General features: G+C 44.0%; 1 protein-coding gene across 2 annotated transcripts in view; it reads right to left on the bottom strand.

Moving 5' to 3' along the window:
* The window catches only part of AUTS2 (activator of transcription and developmental regulator AUTS2), a gene marked incomplete at its 5' end in the record, with an annotated part of 806697 nt that overhangs the window by 229893 nt on the left and 557965 nt on the right, over positions 1-18839 (bottom strand). For both annotated transcript variants that reach the window (XM_082493211.1, XM_082493210.1), the window contains one exon: positions 13841-13870. In XM_082493211.1, coding sequence (XP_082349337.1) covers positions 13841-13870 — 30 coding nt within the window. The remainder of the gene's footprint in view (positions 1-13840; positions 13871-18839) is intronic.

An 18839-nucleotide genomic window follows, 5' to 3' on the forward strand; every position in this document is an offset into this window, starting at 1 on the left:
AAAGAGCAGGAAAAAAGCATTTTCAACTTCAGACCTTCTTTTCTATTGGAAAAAAACCCATAAAAACTGCTCAGTTGAGCCTCATCGGCCTGCTTTTTGTGGAGTCAAGGATCTCATTCTGCTCTTTCTACCTGTCCCAGAAGCCCAAAGCATCAGCTTATCTGCTTTTCTAGAACGGTGCCATCCACCCCACAACACAGCCCGAATGGCACACAATCATCAACCCTAAACCTACAAAGGAAAACAGTACATGTAACATCTATGTGTAAAGAAATATATAAAGAAATACTGCTGTAAATGTGTCCCCTACAGCACTGCGCTCCATTCTGAGCAAGTGAAGCACGAGTCCCTCTTGAATCGGACGGAGCTCCCAGAGCTTAAACCAGCTGAGCTGTCCTTCTTGTCCAATTCTTTTCCTAAGCTTTTGTTGCCATCTTCAAGAGATATTTAAGCTTCTTCACCAACTCTAAACACTTCCCCCGGTGTCTGTAGGTAGAGTCACTCCTATTTCCAATTGGCTTTTGAAATCAGGGTGCTTGGTGTCATTTAGCACTTTAGAATAAGTGGACCCTAATTAATGGTAAATGACAATAAAATTTACACTGAATTATATACGGCATCTGCATTAGTAGCCCATGAGTTCATTCTGATTAATGTTATCACAGGAAGTAGCAGGGAGTTGGTAATGATTTGCTAAAGTAGCTAACCAAAATCTGTTTAGTCAGGTTTCCCATTAACAAAAACAAGCATTAAATTACTTGAAGACAATCATTAATTTAAATAAGTATTTTGTTACCGTACATATAAATCATGCAAAGAAAAGAAACTTAGAAAGCGTCACAGTTGTCACGCCATCTAAAAACCCAGAGATGCACAGTGTGAAAGTGGTCACCTCTCATTTTCACACCACAAGACCCCCAGAAACCGCATACTGGGCCAGGATGTGACCGAGAATCACAGATCCAGGCATCCCTCACACCACATGAAATGTGAAACAACGCTGTGGATTTTACTAGAGTAAATCCGAAATGGCACTAATCTTACCAAGATCTGTCAGACCCATGTGCAAGACCAGGAACACTGTGTTGCCATCCGAGCAGTCCTGCGAGATGCTTTCCGCAGCAAACCTGGCAGTTCTCACAGTGCATCCCTCAACTTCAACCTCTGCGAATAATTGCTGGGGATAACAGCAAGTGACAGCAGAGGATCCTGAAAATCTCTGGAACAGTGGGCCACTACTGGTCTTCAAAATGTCCTGGGGAACACCATGCCCCTTACACAACATGTCCCATGGACACTCAAGGGCACTGATGCTCCACAAACGGTCTGTGCATAGGTCAATAAGAATCTGACGTAGAATGGGTTTCTGAGGGCTGCCGTACAGAAACAACAGTACAGAAATAATAAAACATCATTTGGATTTCAGGCTTCAGTTGCAGAAAGTCTTCCCTCTTGAACTTTATGTTTATACTGAAAGGGAGCCCCAGACAAAGACCACGTCAGGAGTAAGTTCAGAGCTGCTGTTATTCTTGGACCAGGAAAGAGAAACATAAGCGCCGTAGCGATTGTACAGAAGTCGTGATGGAGCCGCTCTTTCATTGCATTTTTCATGACATATGATAAGTACAAACATTGATCTCCCAGCATGTCTGTATTTTCCTGGGAGTACAAGATACTATGGATTTCTACCATATTGAAAACAACAGCCTTGACTTAGCATCCTTGCAATGACCTCCCAAACTGATCTTATTCAGCCTGCAGCCCGTCTGCTTTATCACAGTGCGCTGACATCATCAATCGAAGTGACCCTGGGAACATCATGAAGAGAAGGGGCTCCATTCAGGCAGTGAGGGTAATGCGCCCTACCTCTTCAGCTCCTTGAAGTGGAGGAACTCTAAGTGTTTTACAGAAAATTAGCCAAGCCTCTTCATTCCTGTGAACAGGTAAACTCCAAAGTGGGATGGCTTCAATGGAGCACTAGTCTGAGACGATATAACACCCTCTGCTCTGCGACGGGCATCCTCGGTGGCTGCAGCCACAAGGAATTTTGTACCAGAGATGGTTACAAAGGTAAGGAGGGCCACACGCTCACACACTGCTCTACTGAGGTCATAAATGTCTGTGAGAGAGAAACCAAGTTACTGAGAGTTTAAATGGCTTGTGCATGGCAGCGACAAAGGAGGGCACGGACAGGAGACGGAACCGCATTAACAGGGGAGGCTGAGTGCTCTTCAGCTCTCCCCTCCCCACTGCACTCCCCCAAGGGATGGGTCCCTCCCCTGTCACAGCTGACCGGGGCTCACCCCGTCCTGTCCCCCTGTCCCAAATCTTATTCCTCTGTTCTAAACAAGCAGACACCTCTCCTCTCCTTCCCTGTAGTCATCAAGATCCCACAAAACAAAACAAGGCAAGACAAAACACTGTAAATGCATTAACAGCAAGAATCTTCCCCCCAAAAGTCCTGGGGGCACGGAAAAATGCCGACAGAAACAAAGCTTTCCAAATGGGGTCACTTGTAAGCATTTGGCACGTACAGTCCAAAATTCTCTATCCTTCTCCCCAGCCTCTGGCTGGGAATTTGTACTCAACAGGCAACTCAGAGCCAAAAAAGCAGCCATCTACCAACCCCCTGAACAAACAGTGCCACCAACGTGTCGCCAAAAGTTAACAATGTGAAAACACTGCACGTCTCACCCGCTCCCCGAACAGCCCCTTTCACTGAGATTGTTAGAGACTATCACTCATCGCTCAGTTTGTCTAGGATCTGCTAAATGTTGCTCTATATATTCATCACTCGGTGCCCATTCACAGCCGTGCATTAACTGCTCAGTTTTCTCTGAAAGTAAGGAATTTGATATGACACGTAAGTCACCATAAACTCTACAGGATTAAGTAAGTTATTGCATCTTACAGCACAACTGGTTTCTACAAATGATACCCTGGAAAATGACATTATCGCTCAGTGATTTGGTTCAATCTGATTGCTACAGTTAATGTAATAATGTAACTCAATTAGGATGCTTTTGTTATGAATGAACAACCTTGTTTAATATTGTCTGACTGTCCAGAGTCAGCTTCAATGTGACGTTGAGGCGGCCTGCGAAGCCCAGAAATTCAGTGGTGCGTTTTAAGAGAAGATACCGGCATAAATCAGAAAGTCCAGGCAAGTTTTAAAGACACAAAGGTCACCCTGGTGCTCCCTACTAGATGAAAATTACAAAGCGGGCATCTCTGTAACGCCTGGAAGCGAATCCAGACTTTCAACAGAGCTCAGAGAAAGGCTTTCAAGAGCCAATGCACGCAATTTGACTCTCATTTTCAAAGCAAAGCACCTCCGGTCCACCTTCAACTCTTCTTCCACATTTCTCAGCTCTCAAATCATCTCTATGTGAGGTTGATAACCTGAAGTCTTGTGCTACAGCCTGGTGCCTTATCCTTCCATCAAATAAACCAGGGGTGAGACAGCAAGGGGCAGGCAGAGAGGCTTCCCGAGACGGTGTTACCCTGTCTGTGGCTGCAGTGCGGGGAGAGGGAGGGAGAGAGAGGGAGGGAGGGAGAGGGAGGGAGGGAGGGAGAAGGAGCGAGGGAGGGAGAAGGAGGGAGAGAGAGGGAGGGAGGGAGAGGGAGGAAGGGAGAGGGAGGAAGGGAGAGAGAGGGAGGGAGGGAGGGAGAGAAAGGGAGAGAGAGAAAGGGAGAGGGAGGGAGGGAGGGAGAGAAAGGGAGAGAGAGAAAGGGAGAGGGAGGGAGGGAGGGAGGGAGGGAGAAGGAGCGAGGGAGGGAGAAGGAGGGAGAGAGAGGGAGGGAGGGAGAGAGAGGGAGGGAGGGAGAGGGAGGGAGGGAGGGAGAGAAAGGGAGGGAGGGAGGGAGGGAGGGAGAGGGAGCGAGGGAGGGAGAAGGAGGGAGAGAGAGAGAGGAAGGGAGAGAGAGGGAGGGAGAGAGAGGGAGGGAGGGAGAGGGAGGGAGGGAGGGAGAGAAAGGGAGGGAGAGAAAGGGAGGGAGGGAGGGAGGGAGAGGGAGCGAGGGAGGGAGAAGGAGGGAGAGAGAGGGAGGGAGAGAGAGGGAGGGAGGGAGAGGGAGGGAGGGAGAGGGAGGGAGGGAGAGGGAGCGAGGGAGGGAGAAGGAGGGAGAGAGAGGGAGGGAGGGAGAGGGAGGGAGGGAGAGGGAGCGAGGGAGGGAGAAGGAGGGAGAGAGAGGGAGGAAGGGAGAGGGAGGAAGGGAGAGAGAGGGAGGGAGAGAGAGGGAGGGAGGGAGAGGAAGAGAGAGGGGGAGAGGGAGAGAGAGGGAGGGAGGGAGGGAGGGAGGAAGGGGAGGGAGGAAGAGGTTACGCAGAACCTGCACTGGATTAACAGAAAGCTGAAAGTCCCGAAATGTCCTTCCCCTGCTGGTACCTGTAGGCCCAACCCTAATCCAACCCATGTGCTATTCTCTTCACTTCTACCCTGTTTGGGGAATTTCTGGAATCCAAGATACACAGTAGCCGTATTTTACCACTTCCAAGTCCACAATAGCCTTGTTAGTGCTGAGCCAGATGGAGAGAAATATGCAGAAAACCAAAGCGGTACTTGCTGGAATCCTTCTCAATTCATTGGTGCATGCATTTAATTTCCTGTCTCCTTGTTTTCAGCCTGTCCTTGGATATGTTTGTGAGAAACCTGAGATGGTTACATGTGTTGTGGCCTCCAAGACTTAAAAACATGAAATAATTACCATAACTTCGATATCTTTTCTTTCTTTCTTTCTTTCTTTCTAAAGAAACCTCCAAAGAAACGTCTCACCTTCTCAGTTCTCAAGCCTGAGACTTTTTTTCTTCCCAAGGAAATGTGAGAACAGCCATGCAGGAGTGGGGAGCACGCCTCGTACATGATTATAAAATCTGATTTGTTATGAAAAACAGATGTCATTCAATAGCACAAAGTATATATGAATATTATACTTGAATAACATATAGTCACATATAGTCCTTAAAGAAACACTTTTTGTAATCTAGATATGTTTGGACATGGCCAAACGCCAAGATCCACAGACTGAATTTCTGTCTGTCTCCATACACACATACCATACGTGCACGCTCAGTAATACCTAATCCCAAACACACATATAAAGCATATACCTAATCAACAAATAGCTATGTATAGGTGTATCGAACACGAGACGTGCCAGCATGTTGCAGGAGATAGGTTTCCTTTCAGGATTATCTAACCTTAGTTTCATGTGAAAGGTTTACAGACACTTATGCACAGTAAGACACACCTGATAGATTTCTTAAGAAAGCACCTCAGTTGAAACACTCTAAATTAAATTTAAAATCCACATCACCTAGGGTTACTTTTTTGCAAAGGCTGATTTCAGAGGTAGAGAGGGAGTGTGTGTGCACGTATGATGTCTGCACACACAGACACACACCTATTTCTTCACCGACTTGAAATGACAACTCCAGTTACACGCGAGATCAGAAAACCACACCAGGATTTTACTCACTCCTGCATTGGTGGCACCTTGAAAATGAAACGGTGCCTGGCGTTCCCATGTACTCTAACCACCTTCATGGAACTACTTTGACAAAAGTTTTGCTACACATTAAAAAAAAAAAAAAAAAAAAGACGTAACACTAAAATGTGAACAAGCAAAACTATCTATCATTTGGAACATCTTTCTTATTGTGATCTGAGCTGCTGGGAAGGCTTTAGGAATTTGCATGTTATCCTTAGAGACGTCTGAAACTGTCTCTTCTGTTTCTTGTACAGCACTGAGCACATCATCAGCTTTAATCTTTAATCTCTTCTTCCTCTCTCCTCCCCTACAGAGAATCAAATCCTACAATCTATACACAGATAAAACTCTGGGGCCAGCAAAGTTTGGCTCTAAGTTTTGCAACAAAGATAAAAAGATTTATTGCCAGGAAAGCATTATTAAAAAAAAAAAAAAATAAATTATTGAGTTGTCGAAATCAGTATCGCGTCCCAAAATTCTGTCCTAGATGAAACAACAGCAAAAGCAGAGTGCCCCTCGGATGGCATGACTTAACGTGGAGACGGGCACTCGGGGGTACTTTGAACCCCGACCACCATCGCCTTCTAGGGAGGGCCATAGGAGGCGATAAGCCCCATCACTTTATCTCACCTCACTGTGAATATAAATGCAATTAAACACTTCAAAAGACAAAATAAAAAAGCTAAACAAGCAAACCCAAGCGCTTTTCATTCTGCCTCCACCTGCTAATTCACTCAAAATAAGAATGAGGACAGAAGAGAACAACTTCTAGGATTTCAAACACACACAACACCTACTTACCTTACAGAAATACTCTATATAATTATGCACCTTTTGCCTGGAAGTATTATAGATATTAGTGCTGCTGTGGGGAGGAGAGCTTGTGGGCAGCGCATACATGTCTTGTAGATATTTATAAAACCACGAGGAGGCTGTAATACAATTATCTTGGGGTATATATTATGCTTTTTCAAGAAGCATTTAAAACCACTACAATATTCAATTTAATCTCTCCCCTAAGTTTCCTAAATACACATTTCTCTGTATAGCTATACCTCTAATTTTGAATGTCAATATACATAAACAGACATGTTGCAAGTAATGTATAGCTATATAAACAGATATGTTCAATGAAAACAATGTATATTATTGTCATAGTATGCACGTGTATACATAAAAACACATGCTGCAAAATAATATACATGTATATATGCCATAGTTGATACTCTAAGATCCTATACAAGAACAGTAACTGCTTATGCAAAAATAATAAAACTTGAAAAAATGAATACAGGTATGTACTGCTACAGTTGTATATATGAATCTGCATACTGAATATACGCGTAAAGCATCAAATCGAGTGCAATGTGAACATATAAATCTAACATCAACACTTGGTATATTTGCATATCACATGTTGGTTACGCGGCGTGGGACACGCCTGTTACACACACACACGCTTAACACTCGCATATCATTCCACAAGCCTGGGTATTTTTGCTACGAATTTTCATTTTCCTGCAATGATTTTATTTTTATCCACGTAAGACAGCTTGCAAACGATACTTTTAAAAACCTGCTGGTTGAGCAGGATTTTAAGGTACTGATGGGGCTGTGCCCGAACTTCCAAAGCACTGCGCAGGCCAGGAGGGGCGTTGGGGGGCACCTCTGCCAGCCTGCCTCTGTCTCCGTGCCTGGTTGTTTACTCAACTGCCAGAAGATGGTCTGAAGCCCTGGGGAGAGCGAAACCTGTTTGGGCCATTGACATTGAGTATCCTTGGTGCAGGAAGTCAGGACCTTAGAGGTATCCATCATTACGCCTGCCTGAAGGCAGGCTGGAGCCAAGGAACTTGCCTGAGAAGCTAGTAAAATTTTAATGCACTCTGTAGTGCGGTCATGTCATACTCAGTTATGGCAAATAATCCCAGATGCCTGCAGAGGTAAAATGGAGCTGTAATGTGCTTGCCTCCTAACCCGAGCTGACAGCAATGATGTACGACTACCATTAGCGGAAAATATCACTTCAACTAACCCATGATCCAGCTCCGCTAAGGGTCACATTATCCATGAGGAACAAATTACACTCCCAAAGTAAATACAAATTTTCTACACGAAATGGGTACAAAAAAAAGGAAAGGGGAGCCGGGCGGGAGAAGGGGGAGCGAGGAGGGATACGTTACCTATGACAACATGCTGCCGAGTGACAAAGATGATAAAGGACAGGACAAATCACGGGCTGGAAGCGCCGTGGCACAGCCAGCCCGGAGAGCGCGTACCCACGCCTGTAAACATGTTCGCTCCCCTTAGTGGCAAACGCATAATCTTTTACAACGAACATGCTTGGCTCCGATTTTATTACCACTCTAGCTGTAGGGACCCTCTATGTGGCACATCAAATGAATAAAAAGGATCCTTATCTTTCCTCCTAATGGGCCTTAAACAGTAAGAAATACTTCATGATTGCCTGAGCGTTGCTAGCGTATAAAGTCTGGGTGATCTTTCACCCTCGGGGCAAGTCTAAGGTGCTGCATTTTCCAGAGTTAAAAAGACACCACCTGTACAAATATGCAGTATAAATTGCACTGATGGGAAACATCCTGGCTTTGCAGAAACGGTTTTAGGAATAATACTGAGAAACTACTTCTCTAATCCTATCCTTAGCCAAAATAAATATATGCCAAACAGAAAGATAGCAGCATCCCATGACCTGAAGTAATTGCTTAAAATTGGGTTCTCGGCCACCGTTTCCCCACGGAGCCTTGTTTGCTGAACAAGTTGGTACCCACCACCAAAAGAGTTTTTTCAAGAACTCAGCTCCCTCTTATTCCCATAAGTAACCCTTTGGCCCTCCCCGCAGCGCCGTGTGCCGCTGCTCAGGGCGAGAGGCGCGAAGGGGCCGGCAGCCGCCCAGCCTTCTTCCACCAGCCCTAACCTGCCACACAAAGCCCCAGGGAGCCCCGCACCACCAACCCCTCCTGGAGCCCCCACATAAAAGTCCAGCCCCGTATCGCAGTCAATCCCCCCTCCTGAAGCTCAGGACCTCGCGACCCCACCAGAGCTCCCATTCCCGTGGTTTCCCCCGGCTGTATCCCTTCTGCTCTCTGGCTGGGAGCGCTGGGGAGCGCCTCGCACAACCTCAGGCTACACACTAATTTCTCAGGTTCTCTTACTAGACTGGAGATGACACACTTTATACTTTAGAAGTAGAGAAATCACCCCAGTCTTCATACACCTGCACCTAGATTTGAAGAGTATGGAGAACGGGCTGTGAAAACGAACTTTGCTGATACGCCCTTCCTTCTCAATAAATGCTGAGAGTTCCCTCTATGACCAAAATTTTTCTGACCAGGAAAATTATTATTTATACTCCAGCAGTGCGTAAACCCCAAAGCACTTCAAAAACATGCACAGGGTGCATGTGTGACTGCTTTTGAGTATGTATAGATATACACAAATAACCATTCCTTTTATCGGAGCATACCAGAGTGATTTATGACATCTTCCATACCATAATCCTTGGTTCGTGGCTGTTTTATATGCAATCAAGCCTATTAGCATTATCATTAAAAACATTCTGATGCAGGAAATATCATTCTTCAGCTCTCCTGGTGCTTTCAGTGGCAATAATGAAGTCTCACAAGCAACACGCTCCCACCAGCACAGCCTTCTTCAGCAAGCACAGCACCCGCCCGTCCTAATCCCCTCCCAACCGGGGTGAGCCTTGTTATTCTTCCCCTCTGACCATGTACCAATGCTTTGCAAATTTAGCCACCAGTTTGACCGACCTCTTTCCTCCCTCTGCGTCCTACACAAAGCGCACCCGAAGCAAAGCCCGTTTCAGTAGGAACACACGGCAGCGCTTGACCCGGAGCCGTCACTAGCCAGCCGCCGCTGGGCCCTGGAAGAACACCTTGTTATGGGATTCAAGAGCCTCATCAAGACAGAACTGATTGGCCACCACTAAGATATACACAGAATTAAGTAATGAATTGGAGTAATTTTTTTTTAAGTTGCATATCCGATCAAAGTTGGATAAAATTCAAGCAAGAGGCAGACGATTTCTCTTCTTGAACTGGGCACAAGTAACAACTCTGTGTCCACTGCAAAGCAGTCCCCCTTGATCAATGAAATATTTTCCCAAGAAGGGAAAAATCACTAAAGTGCCTCAGAACGAGCCTTTATTTTACAATCAGTGTAATTAAACGGAGTGGTGAGAGGAAATGGTAGAGATGGCGAATAGAAAAGGACCTTACTCGTCACCTCATCTTTAGCACTTCACTTCCTTATCAAAGCTGTTTGTACATCTTTTCAAAACAGGACTTCCTTTTATTTCCAGAAGACGAACTACACTTTTGTACTCTTCTTTTTTTTTTTTTTTTTTTTTTAATATTGTATTAATTACCAGAGGTATAATTTTAAGGATTGTACCTAGATATCGGAGGATAATACAGTTGCACTTAAATTTGTCAGCTGTGCAATAGCTTGCCCTAATTTTAGATTATCAGCTCTGGAGACCTGCTCAAAGAGGAAGACTGACAGACTTTTTAATGGAGAAAATCTGAGTTCCCCCGGGATTTACACTTTTTTCTGATTCAGTAAGAAATCCCAGCGGCATTTGCTGAAAGGATCCCAGGATGGAAAATGACATCTCTCTAAGAATTAGTGCTTCACATTCTGATGCAAGTCCTCCAAATATACTCTACCTCCGCAGACATACTTGCTACCTCTTCAGGATTTTTAGCAACAGGAGAGCGAAATGCTCACTTTGAATGCTCAGGTCCAGTACGGTGTGCCAAATTGGAATGAAAGAGCATGAATCTATATAAACAGATAAATTGCCCACCCAAAACATGTCATTTAAAACTGAGATGCTGACACAGCCTTAGCCATGGTGCTGCTAAGCAGGGGCTGCATCATTTTTCAATTAAATATCCTTGTTTCTTCTTCCAGAGAAACCTCTGGAGAAATGTCTCATTTGAGGGCAGACACAGACAGAAAGTGACTCTGTCTGTCGGCTCCCAATTAAAGGCTAGTGGAGATGGATTGGAGGCACAGCCATCACCTAATAGAGATCAGATATCAACAATGATTTACGCAGCCAGACAGATACATATTCAAGTGGGGAAAAAAATAATACTAACAGGCAAGGAGACATTACTTTTCCCACTCTGTCACCACTCACTAGTCATCTGCTCCTCAGCTTCCCAGGTCCTGCTCCTTCCTGCGCTCTCCTACTTTATCATGGTCCATCTAGTCATGCTTGAACCGACTCGTCCTTTCAGCCACCTTGATCCGTCACACACCTTTCATCATACTGATCTGCTGTTTTTTATTCAAAGGCACTGGTTTCTCTTTCTGGATTCCAGGTTTTATTTATTCTAGTAGAAATATGTACCTGTCTTGCATTACTTTTGCCTCTTGTGGATCTCTTCTTTCCCAGGCACGCTGAAGGATCAGTGTGGGTTTGCCCTCAGAGATCCTACATGAAGCAAAATTGTTTCCTTTCCATTTTCTGAACAGCAAGTACAGAATTCATCTGCAGCAATATACCATATATTTATACTTCAGGATATCAAAACGTGCAAGAGATGGTCCTATAGAAAAGTAGATCTCCTGTTCCCAGAAACATCTCAGGGAAAGACGTTTCTGGTGGGAGAACAGCCCCACAATCCTCAGAATGTCTTGACCCAGGACCAACCGAGGGCAATCCGACAATTTGCTACTAGTACAGCTCCGTAGTTGGAGGCTAATATCCTCCTCGTGATACAAGACATTTGGGTCAAGGATCTTAAAACTTCTAATCCTGCCGAGTATCCTCAGCTCCTACAGTTATTAATGAAAACCGAGGATGCCGAGCACTAGTTATGAAACGCTCAACCTCTCGCGCAGAGGTTTGGCACCCTCACTTCTCCCACGGCATTCTGCTCACAGGAATTTCTGGTCCTAAAAATGTTATTTTATCTAAAGTAGGAATTCAAAATCTTCTAGGTCCTATTGAAAGAGATCTAAAAGATCCTGCCTGTCTGAAGAAAAGAAGTTTCTACTTGTCAGTTAAACAAAGGAATAACGCACAGCCTCCTTTATAGTGTGTACTTTACCTGTCATCCAACAGCCCATTATCATGTCACGGCAGAGTGCACTTTTCTACAGGTCACTTTGTTTAAAATGACATGGATAATGCACATGTCAGCGAGCTGACAGTCCCGACCGTCCTTCAGAGATAAAAACCGCAAGACGAGCGCCTGTTCTTATCTGGGGTACATGCCTTGGTCTATCATCTAAGTCAGGCAGAACATGATTTCTCCAGAGAGCACTTTTTTCATTTCCTGATTTTAAGAAAATCAAATAAGCACCATTTGTCTTCATCTGAATATGCTTGACCTGCTCAAATGATGATGTCTCGCATTTTATAACAGGCTACATATGCTGAATTCAAATTAACAGCAGAACAAGGCCTTCAGATCTTTGCCTAGGCTGCCAGCGCCGGCTGAATAAATACACCGGGGTTAGCTGTCATCTTTCAGAACTGGGCCTGAGCTATAAAACTCAAAGCTGGGTCTGGTTCTGGGATTTGAAAAGCACTAAATTATTAGGGACATTTGGATCTGCACTTAATCTCATTTCATTAGAGGGAAGACAAAATATAGATCACAGAGATGAAATACGCATCTGGATTTTAAATCCTTCCCACACAAGTACTGGCATATTCTGTGTGAGGCTCAATCTTGAGTCTCTCTCTTATTGTGTTGCAGAAACTTCTCTGAACCAGCTCACCACCACCATCCCAAAAAGCTGCCTCTGCCTTTTTATATAGGAGCGCTGCAGGAGAAAAATACCGTGACGCTGGCAGAGGTTTAGCTCCATAAATGCAGCAGTGGCAGGAAATTACACTTCTAGTTCTGAGTGCCATAAACATGGGAGCCGAAATTCAGTTTATCATCTTCCACTGCATAAGGAACATCCTGAAAATGAATAATCACTTCACAGGATGGAATGTAATGGTAATGCATTAAAAATTCATATCTAAAAGCGCAGGTTAATATTCTGTGCAAAAACCCAACAAAACCTCCCCTTTCTGTTGTCACACTGATTAACTCCAGTGATTAGTTCCCTTATGAAAGGGAAATCACTGCAGTGCAAAGTAAACAGTGGTTCTTTAACATAGTTAGCAAATTATTAAGAAACACGAGGAAAAATATCTCTACTTGGGAAATTACTGAAAAAGCTGAAGGGCAAAGCTTTGGCGGTTTGAACATTTTCTTTGCTTCCTGCTACAAAATCCTGTAGAAAACAGATTAAATTCCTGAAAGGTGATTTCTGTATTCATTGTTTCCTTGTAAATTTTACAACATATTTGTTCTTTTCTGTTGTGTAAGCTGCATACCAAGACGGTCATCTCTCCTCTTCTTGGCTTGACTTGGAGCTAGTTAACAGAACCACTCATGAAACTCTAAACAATTCAATGTTATTACAGGAATGATATTTTCTGACATTATTTTACCCTCCCCCAACTTCAACCCCTCAATTTATCCAGTGGAAGAGGACGCAAAAGTGATTACATTATCAAAACATCCCTTAAGGCTCAACATACAAATGAAACTCACAAAATCCAACCCGGAAATAAAGAAATTACACCAGTTTTTCTGCAGTGATTATTTCATTTTTGCCAAAGAAGAAATCTAGATGTTAGTCTGTTCACAACATAAAAAAAGACATACAAATGTGCATCAGTGTGAACACCAGTTCTTCATGACTATTAGCCTTCTAAACAATAAAGAGCATTAGAAATCAGTGCCTCTTTTTCAGCATGATGTTCTCCCCTTTTTCCACTTAGACATGCACAGTTACTGAGACAACTATCAGAAATTTGTGTCACTTGACTTAATGTACAGTTTCCAAATGTTGTTTCTAAAAAAATGGTGACGTATATCAACCATAACATTTCAATCTGACTTTCAGGACCCTTACTTGCAGAGAAGCACACCAGGTGATAACAGTGGTTAAAAAGTGCAAATGTGAGGGTTACAAATATATTCGGTTACTGTCAGAACTTCCCAAGGGAAAACGTAGCCATAGAAAGGGTTGGCACTGAGACTGGTGTTCACAAACAACCCACACAAGCCGTGGCATAAATATGCTCAAAGATGAATTGTGTAGCCTCCAAAGTATTCATTAGAATTCTTTTTCCTTGGAGGTCTATTCCAAAATTAAGTTAAAGGAAACAAAGTCTTTTCTTTGTATAGAGATGCTTCAGATCATTCCAAAAAGAAATTTTGAATAAATAACAGAATAATAGGAATAAGTGAATCAAACAAACCATTTTTGTTCCCATACTGATTCCCTTTCTTACCTTTTCTTCTTGATCACTATCGCTGTCACACTGAAACACAAAAAGGAAAAAAGAACAGGTAAGAGAAATTTGCTACAGCAAAAAAATGAAAGATTTCTATGAAGAAGATGGCCCAAACACTCACCAACCCTGTGGCAACAAATCTGGTACCTTTAGGGAAAAGCTCAGTTTACTGTACGGGAGGGAATTTCACCCCACAGTGTTGTTGAAGACAATACATTTGTATGTTTGACTCACGAAAAAGATGCACTGACGAGAACAAAAGCCATTTGCAATGCCCTCTGTTAGTCAAATTCACATGGACAGGAGCTGATGGTGCATGAGCACATTTAGACTCCAGAACCAGATCAGGGAAGAAGAAATGAGGGCGGTTTTGTTTTCTTTTGACGGACAGTATTTCTCATGCTGCCTGCCAATACATGGGCTTCAAGGGCTGCTCAGAGAGCAGGGTATGGAAACGGCTCGGGTTTGCCTGTCCCAGAAGAGAAGCAGCCGCGAGGCCACCGTTTTACTCCAGGACTACTCGGAGGGTTCACTCTGTCTTTGCTTACAGGTACTGAACTAAAGAATTCAGAGATCACAGCGGAAGCAAGAACATGTCAAATTAATTGACTCATTGAGGTTCTCTATAATTCAAGAGTAGCCCGGGTATCGTAGTAAACACTTATAATACTACAAAAAGGTGAACAGTAACGCTAGTGGGTCTTGCTATTTATCAAGCGTCACTGCTCAATTTTTTAATACCTGTTACTATTGCAGAAATACAACAGGACTCGATGAATCAAGCTTCAGTACAGATAAGCACCAGAAACCCAAAACACACATTCGAGTACAAAACTGCTGGAAATAGGACTGTAAGACCGTGCAGCTGACTCCCACCTAGCTGCTTCTTTCTTAGACACGGACTTGATTCATCCCAGCTAATTCAGGGTAACTATGGAGCGGTCACACTTGGCTACCTCCACAGCAGAAGAATGAGGCAAACACCTCCTTCTGGGTTTGTTTTGGTTTTGTTGTTTTTTTTTTTTTTTTTTTAAACTCCACTTTTAGATTCTAGAGGACTGAACTGTCTGTATCATTCAGGGAAGAACTCATACCTCTGCAGATCTAATGGCAGATGTTTTGAAGGAAAGCGTAAGCTCACCAAACTGTGAAGGAGTAGCTGCTTGTGGCACGTCATTACAGTAGCCAGTTAAGCCCTGTACGCATTCGTGTCCCATTTAATGCATCTTTGAGTATTTCCATAAAACAACCAAATTGTGTTGAAATTAGTTATACTTTGTGAATTCAGAAGGTTAACTATACAGTGGCATGTGAACAGACATAGCCAAATACACCCACAAATATACATATTTGATCTGCACAAATCACATCATCTTCTGTGTCTTCTTTAATTATAACTTTTCTGTTTCACTGGCTTTTTCCTCGTCTTCATTGGTACAGGGGTGAAAAGGTGCCTTCCCCACACCAATGAGCTACATACTAACAAATTAGAGCTAAGAACTATTTCTAGGTATCTTCCAGATAATTTAAAATGAAGCAAAAAATCAGATAAAATTACAATCTGCTTTCAGATAATTCCAAACAGGAAGTGAAATTTATTTAATAACGGAAATTATTTATATAGCACTAGTTGCACCTAAATACTCTGGTAACAAACAAATGAGATAGAACATGAAGATATGAGACAGTTTTAGCTTGAAATCTTAAACCCTCACACGATGATCAAGTTAAGGAAGAGAGCGTACTTAACCGACAAAGGGAGAACTGCACATTTCTAGAACAGTATGGTATTTATATGAAGCGCTTATTCCCTTACCCTGTAAATATTATGCATTTTGACTTCAGCGTGACTAGATGTATGAGATTTTGGTACAAGGTGCAAATGTCTGCACAAACATGTTTGCAAAGCAAGCCCCTACATTTACAGAAAAGCAAACACGCACATGGGTTTCCATCCATGAAAATCACAGCATGTCACAAAGACTCCCCATTTACTGTATTTTACAGTTGTTGGAAAAATTCAGCTTTTTGGCTGCAGCACTTTCTTCCAGTGCTTGGTTCCAGCCAGGAGGGCGCAGTGGTTCTGGGGTGCCTGCATTGCGCGCCCTATATGTTAGGATGCATTATAACGTATGACACATCTTACATGTTTCAAAACAGGGAGCCTGTTTCGAACCAATCGCTCCATTTGTTTGTGTCCCCTGCTCACCCTCCGGACAAACTCCAATACAAGTCCTGATTGCAATACTTGGATCCGAAAGAAGAAAGAAAGGGGGTAAAAAGTGGATATATAAGCAGGCAAGAGCGATTCCCGTTTAGCAGGAGGGTTCAGAAGGCTTTAATATGCCATTGCTCCCGCTGCTGGGGCACAAGGGCACGCATCCCGGGACCCAGCTGTGGTCACAGTGCTTTGCAGCCTCTCCTTCCCCCACCATTTTTGTCTGGTTTAAGGAATCTCTCCTCTGATGTGGATTAAGTTTTTCCTGACTCATAAGCTTGGAAAGAGCTCAGGGTTTTGTGTTTTCTGCAGCGTGGAGGTACTTGGGGAGAAGAGTACTTGCCAGCAGTGACATCTGAATTTGCCAGCAAAACATCCCGCATCCGAGTGCATCTGCAGAAAAGTGCACAGAGTGATGTCGGTGGGAAGTTATTTCCATCAAAGTGTTAAGCTTTCTGCTTTCCGACAGTCCAGTTCTAATTTCAAGGTCTGCTTAATTCCGCATCAAATAATTACTGCTATACCCAGAAGCACCTTGTCTCCAGAGTTAAGCATATGGCGAAGGACTGAGACCTACTGGTGTCCATTATGGAAGCAGCACGGATGCCAAGCCGATTAAAAATGCTCAGGCTCCCTTCGCAACATGCCCAGTGACTGACAGCTTCGCGATTTGGCCAGTCACTGTGGCTGCCAAAAAAGCGTCTGCTGCACGGAGGCCCACATGGCACTCTGAGAAAACAGTTCCATTCCTGGTATTAAATTCCCATACTGACCCGAGGACTTTGCTGTGAGCTCAGCAGGAGCGCACCATCCAATTTACAGCTCCATCCTCCAGAGCCCTCAGTGCCAGCCTCTGGCAGAGACGAATGATGGTCAAACCCCTCCAGCTCATAAATTATGCAAAGGCAATAAATGCACTCAGCAAACAGCTCCTAACGTTTGCCTAGCCTGGCTCCAGATACACTCCGGAAAATGCCAGGAGTCCTGCACACACAAGGCATCTATTTCCCTCATAAAGAGGGTTTGTTGGTGGGGCACGAGGGAAGGAGACCCACCGTTCAGCAGCGCTGTCCTGGTCCAAGAGCAGAATTTTACGGACAAGCTGTATGAAAGAAAAAACAGGACAGAGAGGAGGAAAGAGCTTTATGCACTGCACTGGGGTTATAGTTCCCTGCAGTATGTATATGTGTGCGTGTCTGCGGGCGTATACGTTGCGTGTGCATGTTTTGCACATCCACGCTAAGCTGAATTTTCCCTGAGGAGTAAATACGCGGATTTCCTCTGGTTCATGGAAAGAATCCGACAATTTATGTGCAGGGGTAACTCCCAAAAAGACTTGCAGAAGAAAGAAGAGGTTTGCTACTCAGGCTGGAAACTGAACTGGAGCAACTCCGTGTTCTTCCCATGCCTGAGACTCCTTCGCTGCATAGGCACTCCGGGCACTGCTCTCGCACACACAACCCCCAGGGGCCCTTGCTCTGATTTACATTTTTGGATGCATTTTCTTCCCAGAGGTGCTAAAGCACAAGGTGTTTCCATCTTCTGCAGGCTTACTGCTAACCCCTTCTGGAGAACGGGTTTTGACAACCAAAGCTGACAACCGTGAAGTCGGTTATTCAGAATTACTGGTCAATTTGAAGACTTGAGTCTGCGCTGCTTGCTCAGTTCCTGAGTTGCTCTAGCATTTCTCTACCTCCCAGGGCCACAGAAAAAAAAAAGTAAAATGATTTAGGTGCTTTGTGGTTCTCGGAGCACCAGAGTGTTTTGGAATCGAAGTGATGCAAACGCTTCGTACCGGCCTTCTGCTTTGCGTCGAGTTTCAGTTGCCTATTACAAAAAGATAATTTTTCAGCATTCTCCCATGTCTTGTTTCAGGAAACCATGGCTCTGTGCACACGCTGCATTGGAATATTCTGTAAATAACTAGGAATCCAAAATATCATTTAGAGATAGCATGACCTGATTTTTGGATAACTGCCACTAGCTTCACTGGAAGCTGTAAGTGATAATGTGACAAATCAGGACAAGGAGGCTGCAGACACATTTTACACCTGAACAAACAGAGGCTTCTTTCTCCGATTCTCAGGCTCAAGGCATTTACTATCTCCACACTGAACACAAGTCGTGACTGATTACAGTCACCCGGGGCCAGCCTCGAGAAGAGCCCAGAGCCAAATTTTCAAAAGCTGGCCTACATCATCGAAAACCCACCCAACCAAGCAGCTCTGAGCTCTCATTTAGGCACCGAAATAAAAGCCAGATTAGCAAAACTGCTGAGCACCCACAGCTCCCACATACGGCCAAGTTTTCAAATGAGCATGGCACAAAAAGCTGTGAGATCTTTTCAAACCACAGCCTGATGGGCCCCTCAAGAGGAAGGATTCTTCGAAATGGTTATTTACGCTTTGGAAAGTCTTGGACTGGGCCAAGGGACTCTTAACAGTTTTCCCACAGGACCTACAGCACTACAAACCAAATCCAAAGCAAGGGACATCTAAGCTCACTCAAAACTAGCTCCACAGGTAAAATTCTTAGAGGACATACGGAAACGTTAAGGTTGCTTCTAATTTCTACATAATTAGGGGCAATAACAAGACCAGACTGACGACGACTTGCTCAAAGTGGCTACAGTTATCACTTGAACTGTTCAAACACCTTTAATAACTAAAGTGTGCAGGCTATCAGCCACCACATCACTTGAACACACATGTGCCAAGTGTTCAAGCTTCCTTTTGCAGTATTTCCGAACTTCATGCTCAAGAAGGGCTAATCAGAATC

The sequence above is a fragment of the Vanellus vanellus genome, assembly GCF_965231255.1.
Source record: "Vanellus vanellus genome assembly, chromosome: 19".
Lineage (NCBI taxonomy): Eukaryota > Metazoa > Chordata > Aves > Charadriiformes > Charadriidae > Vanellus > Vanellus vanellus.